This window comes from Beta vulgaris, chromosome 8 (genome assembly GCF_026745355.1).
Source record: "Beta vulgaris subsp. vulgaris cultivar EL10 chromosome 8, EL10.2, whole genome shotgun sequence".
NCBI lineage: Eukaryota > Viridiplantae > Streptophyta > Magnoliopsida > Caryophyllales > Amaranthaceae > Beta > Beta vulgaris.
The window spans coordinates 1,187,285-1,200,682 of record NC_079209.1 but is presented as its reverse complement, the minus strand read 5'-3'; the positions used below and the strand labels follow the sequence as shown (position 1 = coordinate 1,200,682).

General features: G+C 33.2%; 2 protein-coding genes across 2 annotated transcripts; both read left to right on the top strand.

Moving 5' to 3' along the window:
* The first annotated feature begins 307 nt into the window (after positions 1-307).
* On the top strand, positions 308-4,082 carry LOC104900529 (protein MOTHER of FT and TFL1). The gene is made up of 4 exons (XM_010687957.2): positions 308-642; positions 1,154-1,215; positions 1,340-1,380; positions 3,644-4,082. The coding sequence occupies exons 1-4, from the start codon at positions 400-402 to the stop codon at positions 3,865-3,867; spliced, it is 570 nt and encodes a 189-aa protein (XP_010686259.1). The 5' UTR covers positions 308-399; the 3' UTR covers positions 3,868-4,082.
* A 2,636-nt stretch (positions 4,083-6,718) lies between these two features.
* LOC104900528 (protein MOTHER of FT and TFL1) lies at positions 6,719-8,928 on the top strand. The gene is made up of 4 exons (XM_010687955.4): positions 6,719-7,003; positions 7,358-7,419; positions 7,556-7,596; positions 8,391-8,928. Exons 1-4 carry the CDS (start codon positions 6,791-6,793, stop codon positions 8,588-8,590), a joined length of 516 nt encoding a protein of 171 aa, XP_010686257.2. The 5' UTR covers positions 6,719-6,790; the 3' UTR covers positions 8,591-8,928.
* Positions 8,929-13,398: the final 4,470 nt, after the last annotated feature.

The following is a 13,398-nucleotide window of genomic DNA, read 5'->3' as shown; positions in this document are numbered from 1 at the left end:
CCTCAGTTGCATAGTATAGACAAAATGGCATATGCAGTTTAACATGCATAGTGATAATATAACGCCATTTCCTTGAGAATTTGGCGTATATTATCATAAAGACGGCAGGTGCTGTTACAATGATACAGTAAGGAGACAGAACATCCTCGGATATCCCACACGTGTCCAACTCAACATTTAGAAAAGTCAGTCTACTACGTGTCATCCACTTAGTTCTCATACTACGTGTCACTCATTTGACGCCACTTAGCAAAGTCTACTTAATGACATCTATTAGTGTATATATATATAAATCAAACACTAACATAGTAAAACTACGACCAAAGAAAAACATTAGTACACTAAAGTTATAACTATTGTTTGGTAAAACAAACATCTCATATATAGTACTACTACTACATGCTATACCAAAACACCCTAAGAAATAAATCAATGACAACAATGGTTAGATCAATCGATCCTTTGGTCGTCGGAAGAGTGATCGGAGATGTCCTTGATATGTTTGTTCCGGTCGCCGATTTTCGAGTCCAGTATGGTACTAAACACATATTCAATGGGTGCGAAATCAAACCTTCCCTTGCTATTGAAAGGCCTATTGTTCAAATTTCGGGGATTCCGTCGACCGATAATCATTATTCGCTAGTATGTACACCATCCAAACAATAATCATTGTATTTGTGACTTTTTTTTGTTGTTGTTGTAGTACATAGATTTTGTTGTTTTATTTTTTGATCGATATGAGCCACAAAGGCGGTATAAAAAAGAAAATGAGCGGTTTGATCGAACATGATAGAGTATAAATCTATTCCTAGGACCCCATTTGGTTGAGTTGGTCCTTTGATATGGTATCGGAGCCAGTGTGACATAAAGGTCAAGTTTAAATTTCATCCAACTTCTCTTTGCTTTAAGTGGAATATTTAATCACAGGGCACAGGTATGAGGAAGACCTGTGTTGTATGTGTCTGGGATCCCAACTATCAGCTTAAACTTTTGGTTGAGTTGGTCCTTTAACAGAACATGTGACCTATCGTTCACAATACATCTTGTAAAGTGATTTTTGTATTAGGTGACGACCCTGGGGCACCTGATAGACGATAGTATGAGAGGATGATGGTTCATATATTGAAATTTGATATGAATTTGTTTGGTGTAGATCATGGTTGATCCAGATGCTCCAAGTCCAAGTGAGCCGAAAATGAGAGAATGGCTTCATTGGTTAGACACATGCATGGTCATTTAAGTACTATAATTGTGTTTTTTTCTTCTTGAAAAAAAAGATAAGCTTGATGAATAATTAATTATTTTACATGATATGAGGTTGTTTTGACTAATTCATCAGGGTTGTTGCTGATATTCCGCAAGGGTTGGACGCTTCCAAAGGTTAGTACGTGCTCTATCAACTACGATTTTCATTGAACTTTTCATGCATGTTCATTTGGAGACCGTCTATTTATTAAAATTAGGTAATGGTAAATTTAATATTGAAAAGAGAATTAGTTCAATAGTGACTAAGTTAATTTTTCTTCATGACTAGTTTAATTCATTTAGTGACTAGATCTACATTTATATTGAAATTAAACCGTATTTTTTAATAATTTTTGGTTCATTTATAGCTAGTTTTGTTCAATATTTACGGATATAGATTTGAGACTTAGACGACGAGTTCATTCATCACACATGGAAATTAATTTTTGCTTATTTGAATTCTTTTTTTTTTTAGTATATCTCGTTCACTTAGATTTTTTCAAATGTATAATGAGAAGAAAAAAATTTAGACACATTCGATAAAATTTATAGTTGTAGACTTGTAGTTACCAATTATTTTACGTTTTTCAATTTTCAGTCATAAGTAGCGTGTAGATTGTGCTGAGCATATGATAGTATTTAGAGGAGTTACAAATGGTACGCAAGATGTGCAACGGCTCGAGGCCTCTTTTTCCGACAATTATAATATTAACTAGTTATTAGGCCTGGGCAATGCCTCGGGTAAGAAAACTTTCATTTATTAATATTGTATTTTGATATAATAGCACTAAATACAACTTGATTTACTGGTTAAAACTTTAGTTCATGAACTTGAGGTCACGGGATCAAAACCTATTCTATGTAATTTCTAATTTTTTTTATATATTAGGGCATGTTTTCCCCAGCTTATTTTCAGTTCAGTTCAGTTCAGTTCAGTTCAGACCAGTTCAGTTCAGTTCAGCTCTTGACAATACTTTTACTCTCACATATCACTATTCATTTCAGTTTAGTTCAATTCAGTTCAGATCAGTTCAGATCAGTTCAGTTCAGTTCAGTTCAGTTGTTTTATGCCGAAGAGAACAGGCCCTTAGTATAGATGACCAATGTTACATTTTTTCCGAAACTTAGATGACCAAATTTTCCTTGACTTCTCAATTCTTATCTTCAACTTCTCTTTCCGAATTCTTATCAATCTAATCTTAATTTTTTTTCCGATATATTGCGTTGTATGTGATGACTTGATTTTATTGTTAAGAAATAAATTTTGAATTGTCTATTACTAAAATAAATTTTCATTAGATAAGGGCCAACTGTTAACCTTTTGCTCCCGTCTCGAAAATAATCAAAATTGGTGATAATGAGCATCCCCTGTTCGCAAACAATTCAGGATTGATTTGGTTAAAACTCGATTCGTGGTGGCTCGGACTCGACTCGAGACTTCAATGAGTCGAGCCGAGTTAGCTAAGCTCGGTTCGAAAGCTCGTGAACAAGCTCAATTATATTTTTGTACATTAATTTAAATATTACACAATAATAAGTTAATAGTTTCATTCTTTAAAAGAAATTCATAAATCTCAAAAAAAAATTTTAAAAAAAAACAAAGAAAACATGTAAGAATCAGGAGTGATAAAGAGTTAAGCCTGTTTTTGAATAGTTTGAGTTCGGCTCCTTTAAACTTTGTCAAAGGTCGGCTTTAACATAGTTTGGCTCGTTAAGCTTTGAGCTCGGCTCCAGCTCAAATAAACTTAATCGAACACAAGCCAAACAAATCATAATTCAGGTTCGGCTCAATCAATGAGCAGCCTATTATGTTATCATCGCCGTTTGTAGAGATTTAATCGATAACGTTCCTTCTACTTTGGATCGGACTTATTATTTTTCGTTAAACGTTTCTCAAAAAATGTATTAGTTTTTTTTTAGAAAAATTAAACAAATCCTCTCTAATGGAAAACACAAATAGTTCTTTTTATATACTTCATTGCTTGTTAGAAACTTTAGACTCGAAAGGAAAAATGAAATGAAAGGGAGAGGATTTGATCAACGAGAGAAAGTAAAAGGTTCAGGAAAACAAAGAAAATATGTTTAGTTGTTTACTTTGTGAATGTTTTTTTTTTCTTTATATTATCCCTATATTCTAGTAAACTTAACTTCGATATTAATATTAAGGGTGATATTTAAGACGTGTGATGGAGTTTTGTCTACATTAGTGCGCTTAATCGTCCATCTTTCCCCAAAACTACAATGATAAAATCAATACATTTTGTTGGTGTAAGGGAGAAATTAGAAACTCTCTAAGGGGGAAAAAATCAATATATATGTGTAGTATAGTGTTATCATCTATTTTATTCTATTTTATTCTCCATATTATAAAATACGAGTATAAATGGAATGCATGCAGGAAGAGAGTTGGTCGAGTACATGGGACCAAAGCCACCAACCGGAATACACCGGTACGTGTTTGTGTTGTTTAGACAGAAAGGGCCTATTGCAAAGCCGTGGCAATTGCCACACGCCCGTAACAACTTTAGCACTCGGAACTTTGCTATACAAAACGGCCTCGGTTTACCGGTCGCCGCGGTTTACTTCAACTCTCAGAAAGAGGCTGCAAAAAAGAAACATTAGCCGAGGGAAGTGTCCATGCATGGCTACACGAATGAAGTGGTTAGGCTAGGGGAGTGTCCGTGGCTTCATTGATGAAGTGGTTAGCATGTAGCGATTAGTATTGGGTGGGGATGGATTTTTGTTGTTTAATTTTCTACGTGCGCACTCTACATTTTGTGTTTAAAGTTTCCTCAATGTACAATACATTACAGTTATGTTAGCGTGGTTTAATTATATTATTATGTGTTTTTTTGGAGTTCGATTTCTATCTTTTATATAAGATATTGATGGTAGAACAAAAGATTTTTTTATGTTTTTTTTAGTTACTTACCTAACGGATTTTAATCCATATATTATCTTCGTCCCAAAATATAGTTCCATTTTTATTTTTGGTATTTTAAAATATAGTTCTCATTTTTATATTTAGTTTTACATTTTTTCGTAATTTGTCTGGAAAAATCGTGTCCCATCATTTATTTGTTTCTTGAATTTCATTTTTTTTTCCTTTGTTTATTCAACCAAAATGTTACAATTAATGTTCTTTTATTGATTATTTTTCATTCTCTCTTTTAAAATCATCTTTTTTTATACAATAATTATATAAATAAACAAAAAATATTTATTATCCCTCTTAAATTCTATTTGCATAAATTATCGTTGAACTTTTTGTCATTGACCCTTAATTTTGTTATTATAAGCTAACCTAATTATTCTAATAGATCATTATCGAAACACCATTTTTGACTAAATAAGAGGAAAAAGAGTTATAAAGGAAGTAAGATAAAAGGGTTTCACAAATGAAACAATCTTGGCTTACAACAATATGATATGTTATAACCGGAGTTAATTAGTGAACTGGTATTTGGGTCCGGACATTGTCCCGGGTTGGTATTGCGTTTCCGAACTTGTATGCGTTTTTTTCTATTCTCATTAAAATATATTAAGGAAAACTCAACATTTAAAAGGTACAAATATAATAATGTGGATACTTAAAGTATGATTAAAAGTTGGTTGAGATGGTAATTATTGTATTATATATAATATCAAGAGGTCACAGGTTCAAATCTTGTTATAAGCTAATTTTACTTTTGTCAATAATAATGGTATGGATTTTTCTAAGAGTGCTTTTTGCCTAATTGAACACTCTTAATATCATTACATGAAAAGAAAATGGTTCATTTAATTTTCTACTATGAATGATACATCATACATTGAGCAGATATTGATCGATTAATCTACAAATCTAATAATCACTCATCAATTGAATAAACATTTCAATATATAATAGGAGGGTTTTTTTCGTTTTTGACTCGAGTTAATATATAATTGATGAGTACTTCGAGAAATGATGGATATATAAATTGTATACTCCTTCTGTTTCAAAATATAAGGCATTCACGTTTGACGAGAATTTGCTTTGACCACAAATATCTCTCATAATATGATAAACAAAAATTATAAAAATTATTCCGTTGGATTCATCTTATAAAATACTCTAATAACATTATTTTTTTAAAAATTTTATCAACATAAATTTAGAGTAATTGACGGTCAAAGCTCGACCTCGACCATCGTGCGTGCCTCATATTTTGAAACAGAGGGAGTACAATGTATAAATTGTACTTCATATGATATGAAACGGTCGAGCAATTGCATTTTTTGGAATTTTGGGGGTTTAATTTTGTAAGAAACATTTTTTATTTGGTAAAAGAATAGTATGGTCTTTTACTAGTTGTAGGCATGTATTGTAAATATTATATATATTAAATGTCAGGGTTAACCTAATCAGGTTAAACAATTATTCTCCACACTTGTACATGTTACATCTTAATTAGCACGCCGAACAACAAATGTGAGAATCGTGTGGATGATTGTACTCATTTAGATATGTCGATCAATTAATCCTCCTTCAAATGTCTGATACTTCGTTCCTTCGTTATGAAATAAGTAAAAACATTTCTTTTATAAAACTTTCACATAAAATGCTTGTTTTCTTCGTAGAGAAGATGTAGATTTTTGAAATTTCCAAATACCTTATTAGGCTATTTGAACGTATTTTTGTGCAACATACAACAACAAACATTATAATGTAATAATTGTGAATATTCTAATTCTAATATGAATAGGTTTTGTAGAAAAGCCCTAGTTCTAATTGAATTTCTAATAACTACATTAAAAGTTGTAATCGATTTACTATACTTAAGTTTTTCATTGTGAACTCATTCTTATCCTAAATTCTATACATATATTTTTATGACAATGTAACTCTATCTATACTAATATATTAAAAGGCGTGCGTAAACCAGAAACGGTGCCACGTGGCGCTCTCCTTAGGGAGTTTTAGTTCATGTAATCCATGTACAATAAAAAAAATTAGAAATTGCATAGTATATGTTTTAATCCCGTAACCTCAAGTTCATGAACTAAAGTTTTAACCACTAGACCAAGTTGTATTTAGTGCTATCATATCAAAATACAATATTAATAAATGAAATTTTTCTTACCCGGGACATAGCCCGGGTCTAATAACTAGTTTTATATATATTTTAAAAAGTGACATGACAGTTAACAAACGTGACAAATGGCGTCAATGAAGACATCAAATATCGCAACCTCATAAGTTGACTTTTGAACTCTACTTTATATATTAATTATTATATGATATAAAATAATATGGTATATATGATATGATATGATATGATATAACCACGTAGTCGCACTCGTTTGGTGATATGAACAAATACTCTTCCATAGTGCCAACTACTCAGTATCGTGTCATGTACATAAGCCACAAATGCAAGATGTCACCTAGGTGTATCGATTGGGCTCACTAAGCAGCCAAGCTTACTTCACACTTATTACTTCTGTAGGTATAAGAATTATTGGGTCGGAATACATTTGAAATTACATGAACCTGTAGGTCTAACATCAAAACATAGATACTATGGCACTGGATGAAAGAACGTTAAAACCCCTTATTGACAGTAAGGTGATCAAAGATGTGGTTGACATGTTCACCCCGGCGGCGGAGCTCACAGTCGAGTATGGTGGTAAGAAGGTCACTAATGGTGTCGAAATAAGTCCCGCGGATGCTTCTGAAAAGCCTCGTCTTGAGTTTATCTTTCATGGTCCTTCAAAGGACAATTTCTTCACCCTTGTATGTTCCACTCGCTCCTTCAAATACTACAGTCTATATACCTTAGCGGCTTGCTTTATTAGTAGACGATTATAAATGATGGTAATGGTAATAAATTATCGTTAAAAATGATAATAGTAGTTCAATTTCAAATGAAAAATGTTGAAAAGATACTTCTTGTAATTAAGTTGTAACATTAGAACCCCTCAAAAAAAATTGTAATACTTCATAAATATTTGAGATGGCATCATAAAAGGACACTATTATTTATCGCCCATATGATACGAATACATCACTCGGGATGTTGTATAAGGGCACTATTATTTACCGCCCATATGATACGAATACATCACTCGGGATGTTGTATATATGTAGGTGATGGTTGACCCTGACGCTCCACATCCTCATCAACCTACAATGAGAGAATGGCTACATTGGTAATGATTGACATACATATTATTATTACATAATCAACTTCATTTCAACAAAAAGCACTTTCAATATGCTATTTCAGTTTTATCAATTTGTGTACTCTTTTAGTTTAGTGATGTACTAGTGTGGTGTGATGTTCAGGATGGTGGTTGATATTCCCCAAGGAATGGATCCCTCTAAAGGTTTGACTCAAAACTATGCTTATATCATAGTTATTCGTGTTTTAAAGATTGCTCCATTCTTATTTTGTTACTATATATTAAAAGTTGTATTGAGTGGATTAGGTACATAGTTTTATTTTTCGGCGTATGGAGTAGGAGATAAATTAAACTAGAGAGAAATTACGAAAACTATTAGGAAATGGGGTAATCTTTTAGGGACAAGTTAAAAATTAAAGTCACGTGAACTCTTTTTTTAAGGTCAGATGAAGTTCATGGCAAGAAGGGGAGAATTGGGGATCTCTTTTTGTAAGAGGTGAGCCTCGATCTCAGGATAATTGGGATCGGAAGTGATGCCAATATCACTAGACTATCTTCTGCTGCTTACATATGACATGAACCTAATCAGTTGATCAGTGAGTTTTTCTATATACTTTCCACTAGTATAAGGCTATGTTCAGTTCACCTTATTTTTGCTTATTTCAGATCTAATCAGATCAGATCAGATCAGAAAAAATAAGTTCAGTTCAGATCAGATTTAAAAATCATTATTACTATTAAATATCTTTCATTACATATTAGTAAAAATTATAATAATTGAATATTAATAAAGTACTCATTGAGACGAATCAAACAAGACCCCACATGACTATATTTTTTCTTATATATTGAGAAAAATCTAAAAAATAAGATCTTGTAATCAGATCAGATCAGAAAAAATAAGTTCAGATTAGATAAGTTTAAATCAGAAAATTTTAGGTGAACTAAATATAGCCTAAGCTTTAACATATGTTTTTTCCTTCACCTTCATTGAGCAGGAAAAGAAAAGGTAGAGTACATGGGGCCAAAGCCTCCTGGTGGAATACATAGGTATGTATTTGTGTTGTTTCAGCAGAAAGGCCTCATTCCGAAGCTCAAGTTTCCTGATGCCCGCAACAACTTCAGCACCATGCAGTTTGCGGCCGACAATGACTTGGGCTTGCCTGTTGCTGCTCTTTATTTTACATCTCAGAAATAATACCAATATACTTCAAGTTAGTGGCTCAAGTATTGGCCCAGATTGTAGTTTTGTAATGTAATGTAAGTACATAATAATAAACCTTGTGTAAATGTAGGAGAATGAAATCATGAATATGCTAGTTGTCTACTTGTGTCACTCCTATAATTTGTCTTTCTTTGATCTCTTGTCTCTTAAAAGCCCTAGTTTTATGGTGGAACCTAGAGTCTGTCGCCATCCTTTTTTGGTGAATGCGTTTGTTTTTTCTTTTGTGTTAGTAGTTTTAAGTTTTTGTTTCTAGTAAAAATTCATTATGTAATAAAGAGTTTTCTATCTATATATTGTGTTATATTGTGTTATATTGTTTTATAGGATTCAATTTATGAAGTCTAATAAACTAGTTTTACATTTCTGTTATATGTGTAATAAGTTGTTACCTACTGTAACAAACTTTGTAACTTATAAGTAGCCTGTTGTTTGTTTCTTTCTCTCTGTAGAAACTACTTCTCTCATTTCAGTAATAACAAACTTTCCCTCTCTTTCTTCTCTCTCTAAAATACTCTTTCATGATGTTATACCTATGTTAATTCACATGGTATCAGAGCAGAAATCGATCATTTTCTGCGTATAATTCTTGAATCTTTAAATATTCTTTCTCTTCCGCTGAAATTCTATTGAAATTTGTATTCTTCTTGCTTCATTAAAAATGGTGGAAATTGAGGTTAATGCTGAAAATGGAGGTGATTCATCTTCTTCTAATCAGAATAATACGAATTCTGGAAATGTAAGTCTTGCTTATAATGATCCATTTTATATTACAAGTTCAGATCAAACTGCAAGTAAACTTGTTTCGATTAATCTCAATGGTAGCAATTTTATTAGCTGGAAACGTAATGTGAGAAGAGCTTTAATTGCGAAGAACAAAATAGGTTTTATTGAGGGAACTCTTGTTAAACCTGATGAATCACATAAGGACTATAATCGATGGATGAGATGTGATTATCTTGTGATTTGCTGGTTAATGAATTCAATGAATGAAGAAATTGGAGAGAACTTTACTTTTGTTGACAGTTCTGCACAATTATGGCATGAAATTGGTGAATGCTATGGTCAATCTAATGGACCTCAGATTTATCAATTGAAACGCAAGTTAAACAACCTTAAGCAAGAAAATCAGTCTATTATGATGTACTATGGGAAATTGAAGCGTTTTTGGGATGAATTACAAAACCTCAGAAGCTTACCAACCTGTACTTGTGGTGTTTTGCTGAAGTGTAGTTGCAATTTCTTGAAGAGGTTATCGGAATTTGATTCTGAAGAGAAGCTAATGCAGTTTCTATTAGGTCTTAATAGTGGATTTGATAATGCAATTAGCAATATTCTTGCTATGGATCCTCTTCCATCTATTAGTAGAGCATTTTATTTGGCTCAACAGATGGAAAAACAGAAGGAAGTTAGTAGTATGAATGCTGGTCCAGGAAGTCATGAGGTTAGTGCATTTGCTGTTCAGCAGAAATAACACTCTTATGCTAAGAATTCTTACAAGAAAGATTGGAGAAAGGAGAAACTGGAGAGAATGTGTGATTATTGTAAGAAGCAAGGACACACTAGAGATGTTTGTTTCAAGCTTAAAGGTTTTCCAGAATGGTTTACAAAGAAGTATGGTGTCACTCCAAGCTTGCTGCACAAGTGTCTGTTCCAGATCATCTTGATTATGCAGGAGATGATCCTCTTGAGTATAGTGCTGCTGGACCTTCTGCTGCTTCTTATCATAATCACAATACTGAAGTTCATGACTCTGCCATGATACAATATATAATGACTGAAGTTATGAAAGCAATGAAAGGCAAGCAAGTTGTTGGAGAATCTTCCAACAATTCTGTTTCATATTCCAATTGTGTAGGTATATCTTTGTCTACTTCTGTTACTGATATTTGGATTGTGGATTCTGGTGCCACATATCATATGGCTTTTGATGATAAATTATTTATACATAAAAGAAAGTTACCAAAGTCTGTTAAAATTGGATTGCCTGATGGAACTTGTTCCTATGTGTCTGAAATTGGAGATATTGATGTGTTTCCTAACCTAGTTCTCAAAGATGTTTTATATGTGCCTAGTTTTAAGTATAATTTGATTTCAGTTGGGAAATTGATAGATGATGCTGATATTGAAGTAATTTTCAGATCACATGAGTGTATATTTCTTCTCCCTAATACTACACATCATCTTGGTACAGCACCTAAAATAGGTGGTTTGTATTTGCTCAATTCTTCACAAAAATCTGTTTCTACTAATATACACAAAAATTTCCCTATAGTACTAATGTTGTTGTTGCTGATTCTAATTCTCCCTCTCCAGCTTCAGCTTCTCAATCTTCTACTCTATCAAAATCTTCCAAATCTTCTAATCTTTCTATTGATCTGTTACATGCTAGACTTGGCCACATTTCATTATCAAAAATGAAACACTTAGGAATATGTGATTGTAATCACTTGAATAACTACTTTTGTGAAATCTGTGTGTATGCAAAACATCACAAACTTCCATTCTCTAGAAGTCTTAATAGGGCTGCCAAATGCTTTGATCTCATTCACATTGATCTTTGGGGTCCCTATAAACACAAATCAATTTCAGGAGCCTCTTACTTCCTCACTATCCTAGATGATCGTAGTAGGTGTACTTGGACCTACCTTCTTCATAATAAAATGCAAGTTTATAGGACTATTTCCACTTTCCTTCTTCAAATAGAAAATCAGTTTCACACTACCATCAAAGTTATTAGGACAGACAATGGCACTGAAATCATTCAAGATCAATGTTTATCATTGTTCATGAATAAAGGTATTCTCAATCAGAATAGCATTGTTGGTAGACCACAACAAAATGGTCGTGTTGAACGCAAGCATAGACATCTACTTGAAGTAGCTAGAGCTCTCAAGTTTCATGCCAAGTTACCTTCAAAATTCTGGGGTGACTAGAGATGGCAATGGGTAGGATCTGGACAGGGTCCTCTAGGATCCAGATCCGTTTTTTGGGCAAGGATCCAGATCCTACCCGGATCCACAGGGTAATAAAAATGAGGATCCAGATCCAGATCCGTATGGATCCTACGGATCCGGATCCTAAACGGATCCAAAACAGATCCTTGCCTATTATCTTCAAACTACCTTAATTTTCACAATAATTAAAGATTTTAAATAATAAAGTCATTTAATATCAACCAAAAAATACATTTATTTTTTTAAAAATAACCATTGCAACTACTTACAACTATTCAATTAACCAAACAGTAGATAGTTATCGACCTAATTTTCGAACTTAATTATCTAGTAAATTCACACAAAAATCATACATTAATTACAACAATAATCCGAAATTCAAGCGAAAATTCGTTTTACATGTAACAACTAATATTATAATAATATAATATAATATAATAATATTATAAAAACGGGTAAACGGATCTGGATCTGGGTAATAATTTAGGACCCGGTCCAGATCCGTTTTTTTCCAAGGAGGATCCAAATCCTACCCGGATCCATAGGGTCCAAAATTTGAAGATCCAGATCCGTCAAAAATGGATCTGGATCCACGGATCCGGGTAGGGTCCATTACCCATTGCCATCTCTAGGGGTGACTTTCTGTTAACAGCAACATACTTGATTAATATCCTTCCTTCTTCTGTTACTAATTGGAAAACTCCTTCTGAAATATTATTTGGTAAACCTCCTGACTATTCAATGCTGAGAATCTTTGGATGCTTATGTTTTGCATACAACATGGATAGAAATAAGGACAAATTTAGTCCTAGAGCTAAGAAATGCATTTTTATAGGCTACCCTTTTGGTCAAAAGGGGTTCAAAGTCTATGACTTAGAGTCACATAAATGCTTTGTAAGCAGAGATGTCATATTTCAAGAAAATTCTTTTCCCTTTCATCACTCTCCTAATTCTATTTCTTCTTCTGTTACCAATATTCCTTCTATTGTTTCATTTGAAGATTCAAATGACTCATCTGTCCCTAACATTTTTACTACTGCTCCTCCTACAACACATTCTTCTTCTGCTTCTCATCATTCAGCTTCTCCTAATCAATCTCCTTTACTATCTACTGCACATCCTTCTACCTCTATTACTCCACTTCTTAATTCTCCTGCATCTACTACAGCTTCTATATCTCTATCAAATAATATACATCATACTGTCAATATTCCTGTTACTAGACACTCTAGTAGAGTTTCTAAACCTCCAGCTAAGTTGCAGGACTTCATTTGTCCTACCCTTCCTGTATCATCCAATTCTCATTCCTTTTCTGTTCAATCTAATGTCACTCATGTTCCTGAACCTACTACATATCAGCAAGCTATTCAATTCCCTGAATGGAAACAAGCTATGCAACAAGAACTTAATGCACTTGAAACTAATGAGACTTGGTTACTTACTTCCTTACCACAAGGCAAGAAAGCTATTGGCTCCAAATGGGTATTTAAAATCAAGCACAAAGCAGATGGGAGTGTAGAACGATTTAAAGCAAGGCTTGTTGCTACTGGTTACCAACAAGTAGAGGGTGAGGATTTCACTCATACATTTTCACCTGTTGCCAAGCTTGCAACAGTTAGAGTCATTGTTTCTCTTGCAACTGCAAAACAATGGCCTTTATGTCAACTTGACATAAATAATGCCTTTCTTCATGGCTATTTAGAAGAGGAAGTTTACATGAGGCCACCTCTTGGTTATGATAAAGCAAAGGCTGGTGAAGTGTGTCTACTTAAGAGATCTTTGTATGGATTAAAGCAAGCTTCTCGTCAATGGAATAAGGAACTTAGC

Bases quoted from the DNA above. Each gene is read 5' to 3' on its own strand.
- LOC104900529 (XM_010687957.2), top strand. From the start codon at position 400: ATGCTATACCAAAACACCCTAAGAAATAAATCAATGACAACAATGGTT. The intron at 643-1,153 runs GTATGTACACCA...TGTTTGGTGTAG, and splicing joins CCGATAATCATTATTCGCTA to ATCATGGTTGATCCAGATGC. The intron at 1,216-1,339 runs GTTAGACACATG...CTAATTCATCAG, and splicing joins ATGAGAGAATGGCTTCATTG to GGTTGTTGCTGATATTCCGC.
- LOC104900528 (XM_010687955.4), top strand. From the start codon at position 6,791: ATGGCACTGGATGAAAGAACGTTAAAACCCCTTATTGACAGTAAGGTG. The intron at 7,004-7,357 runs GTATGTTCCACT...GTATATATGTAG, and splicing joins AGGACAATTTCTTCACCCTT to GTGATGGTTGACCCTGACGC. The intron at 7,597-8,390 runs GTTTGACTCAAA...TTCATTGAGCAG, and splicing joins AGGAATGGATCCCTCTAAAG to GAAAAGAAAAGGTAGAGTAC.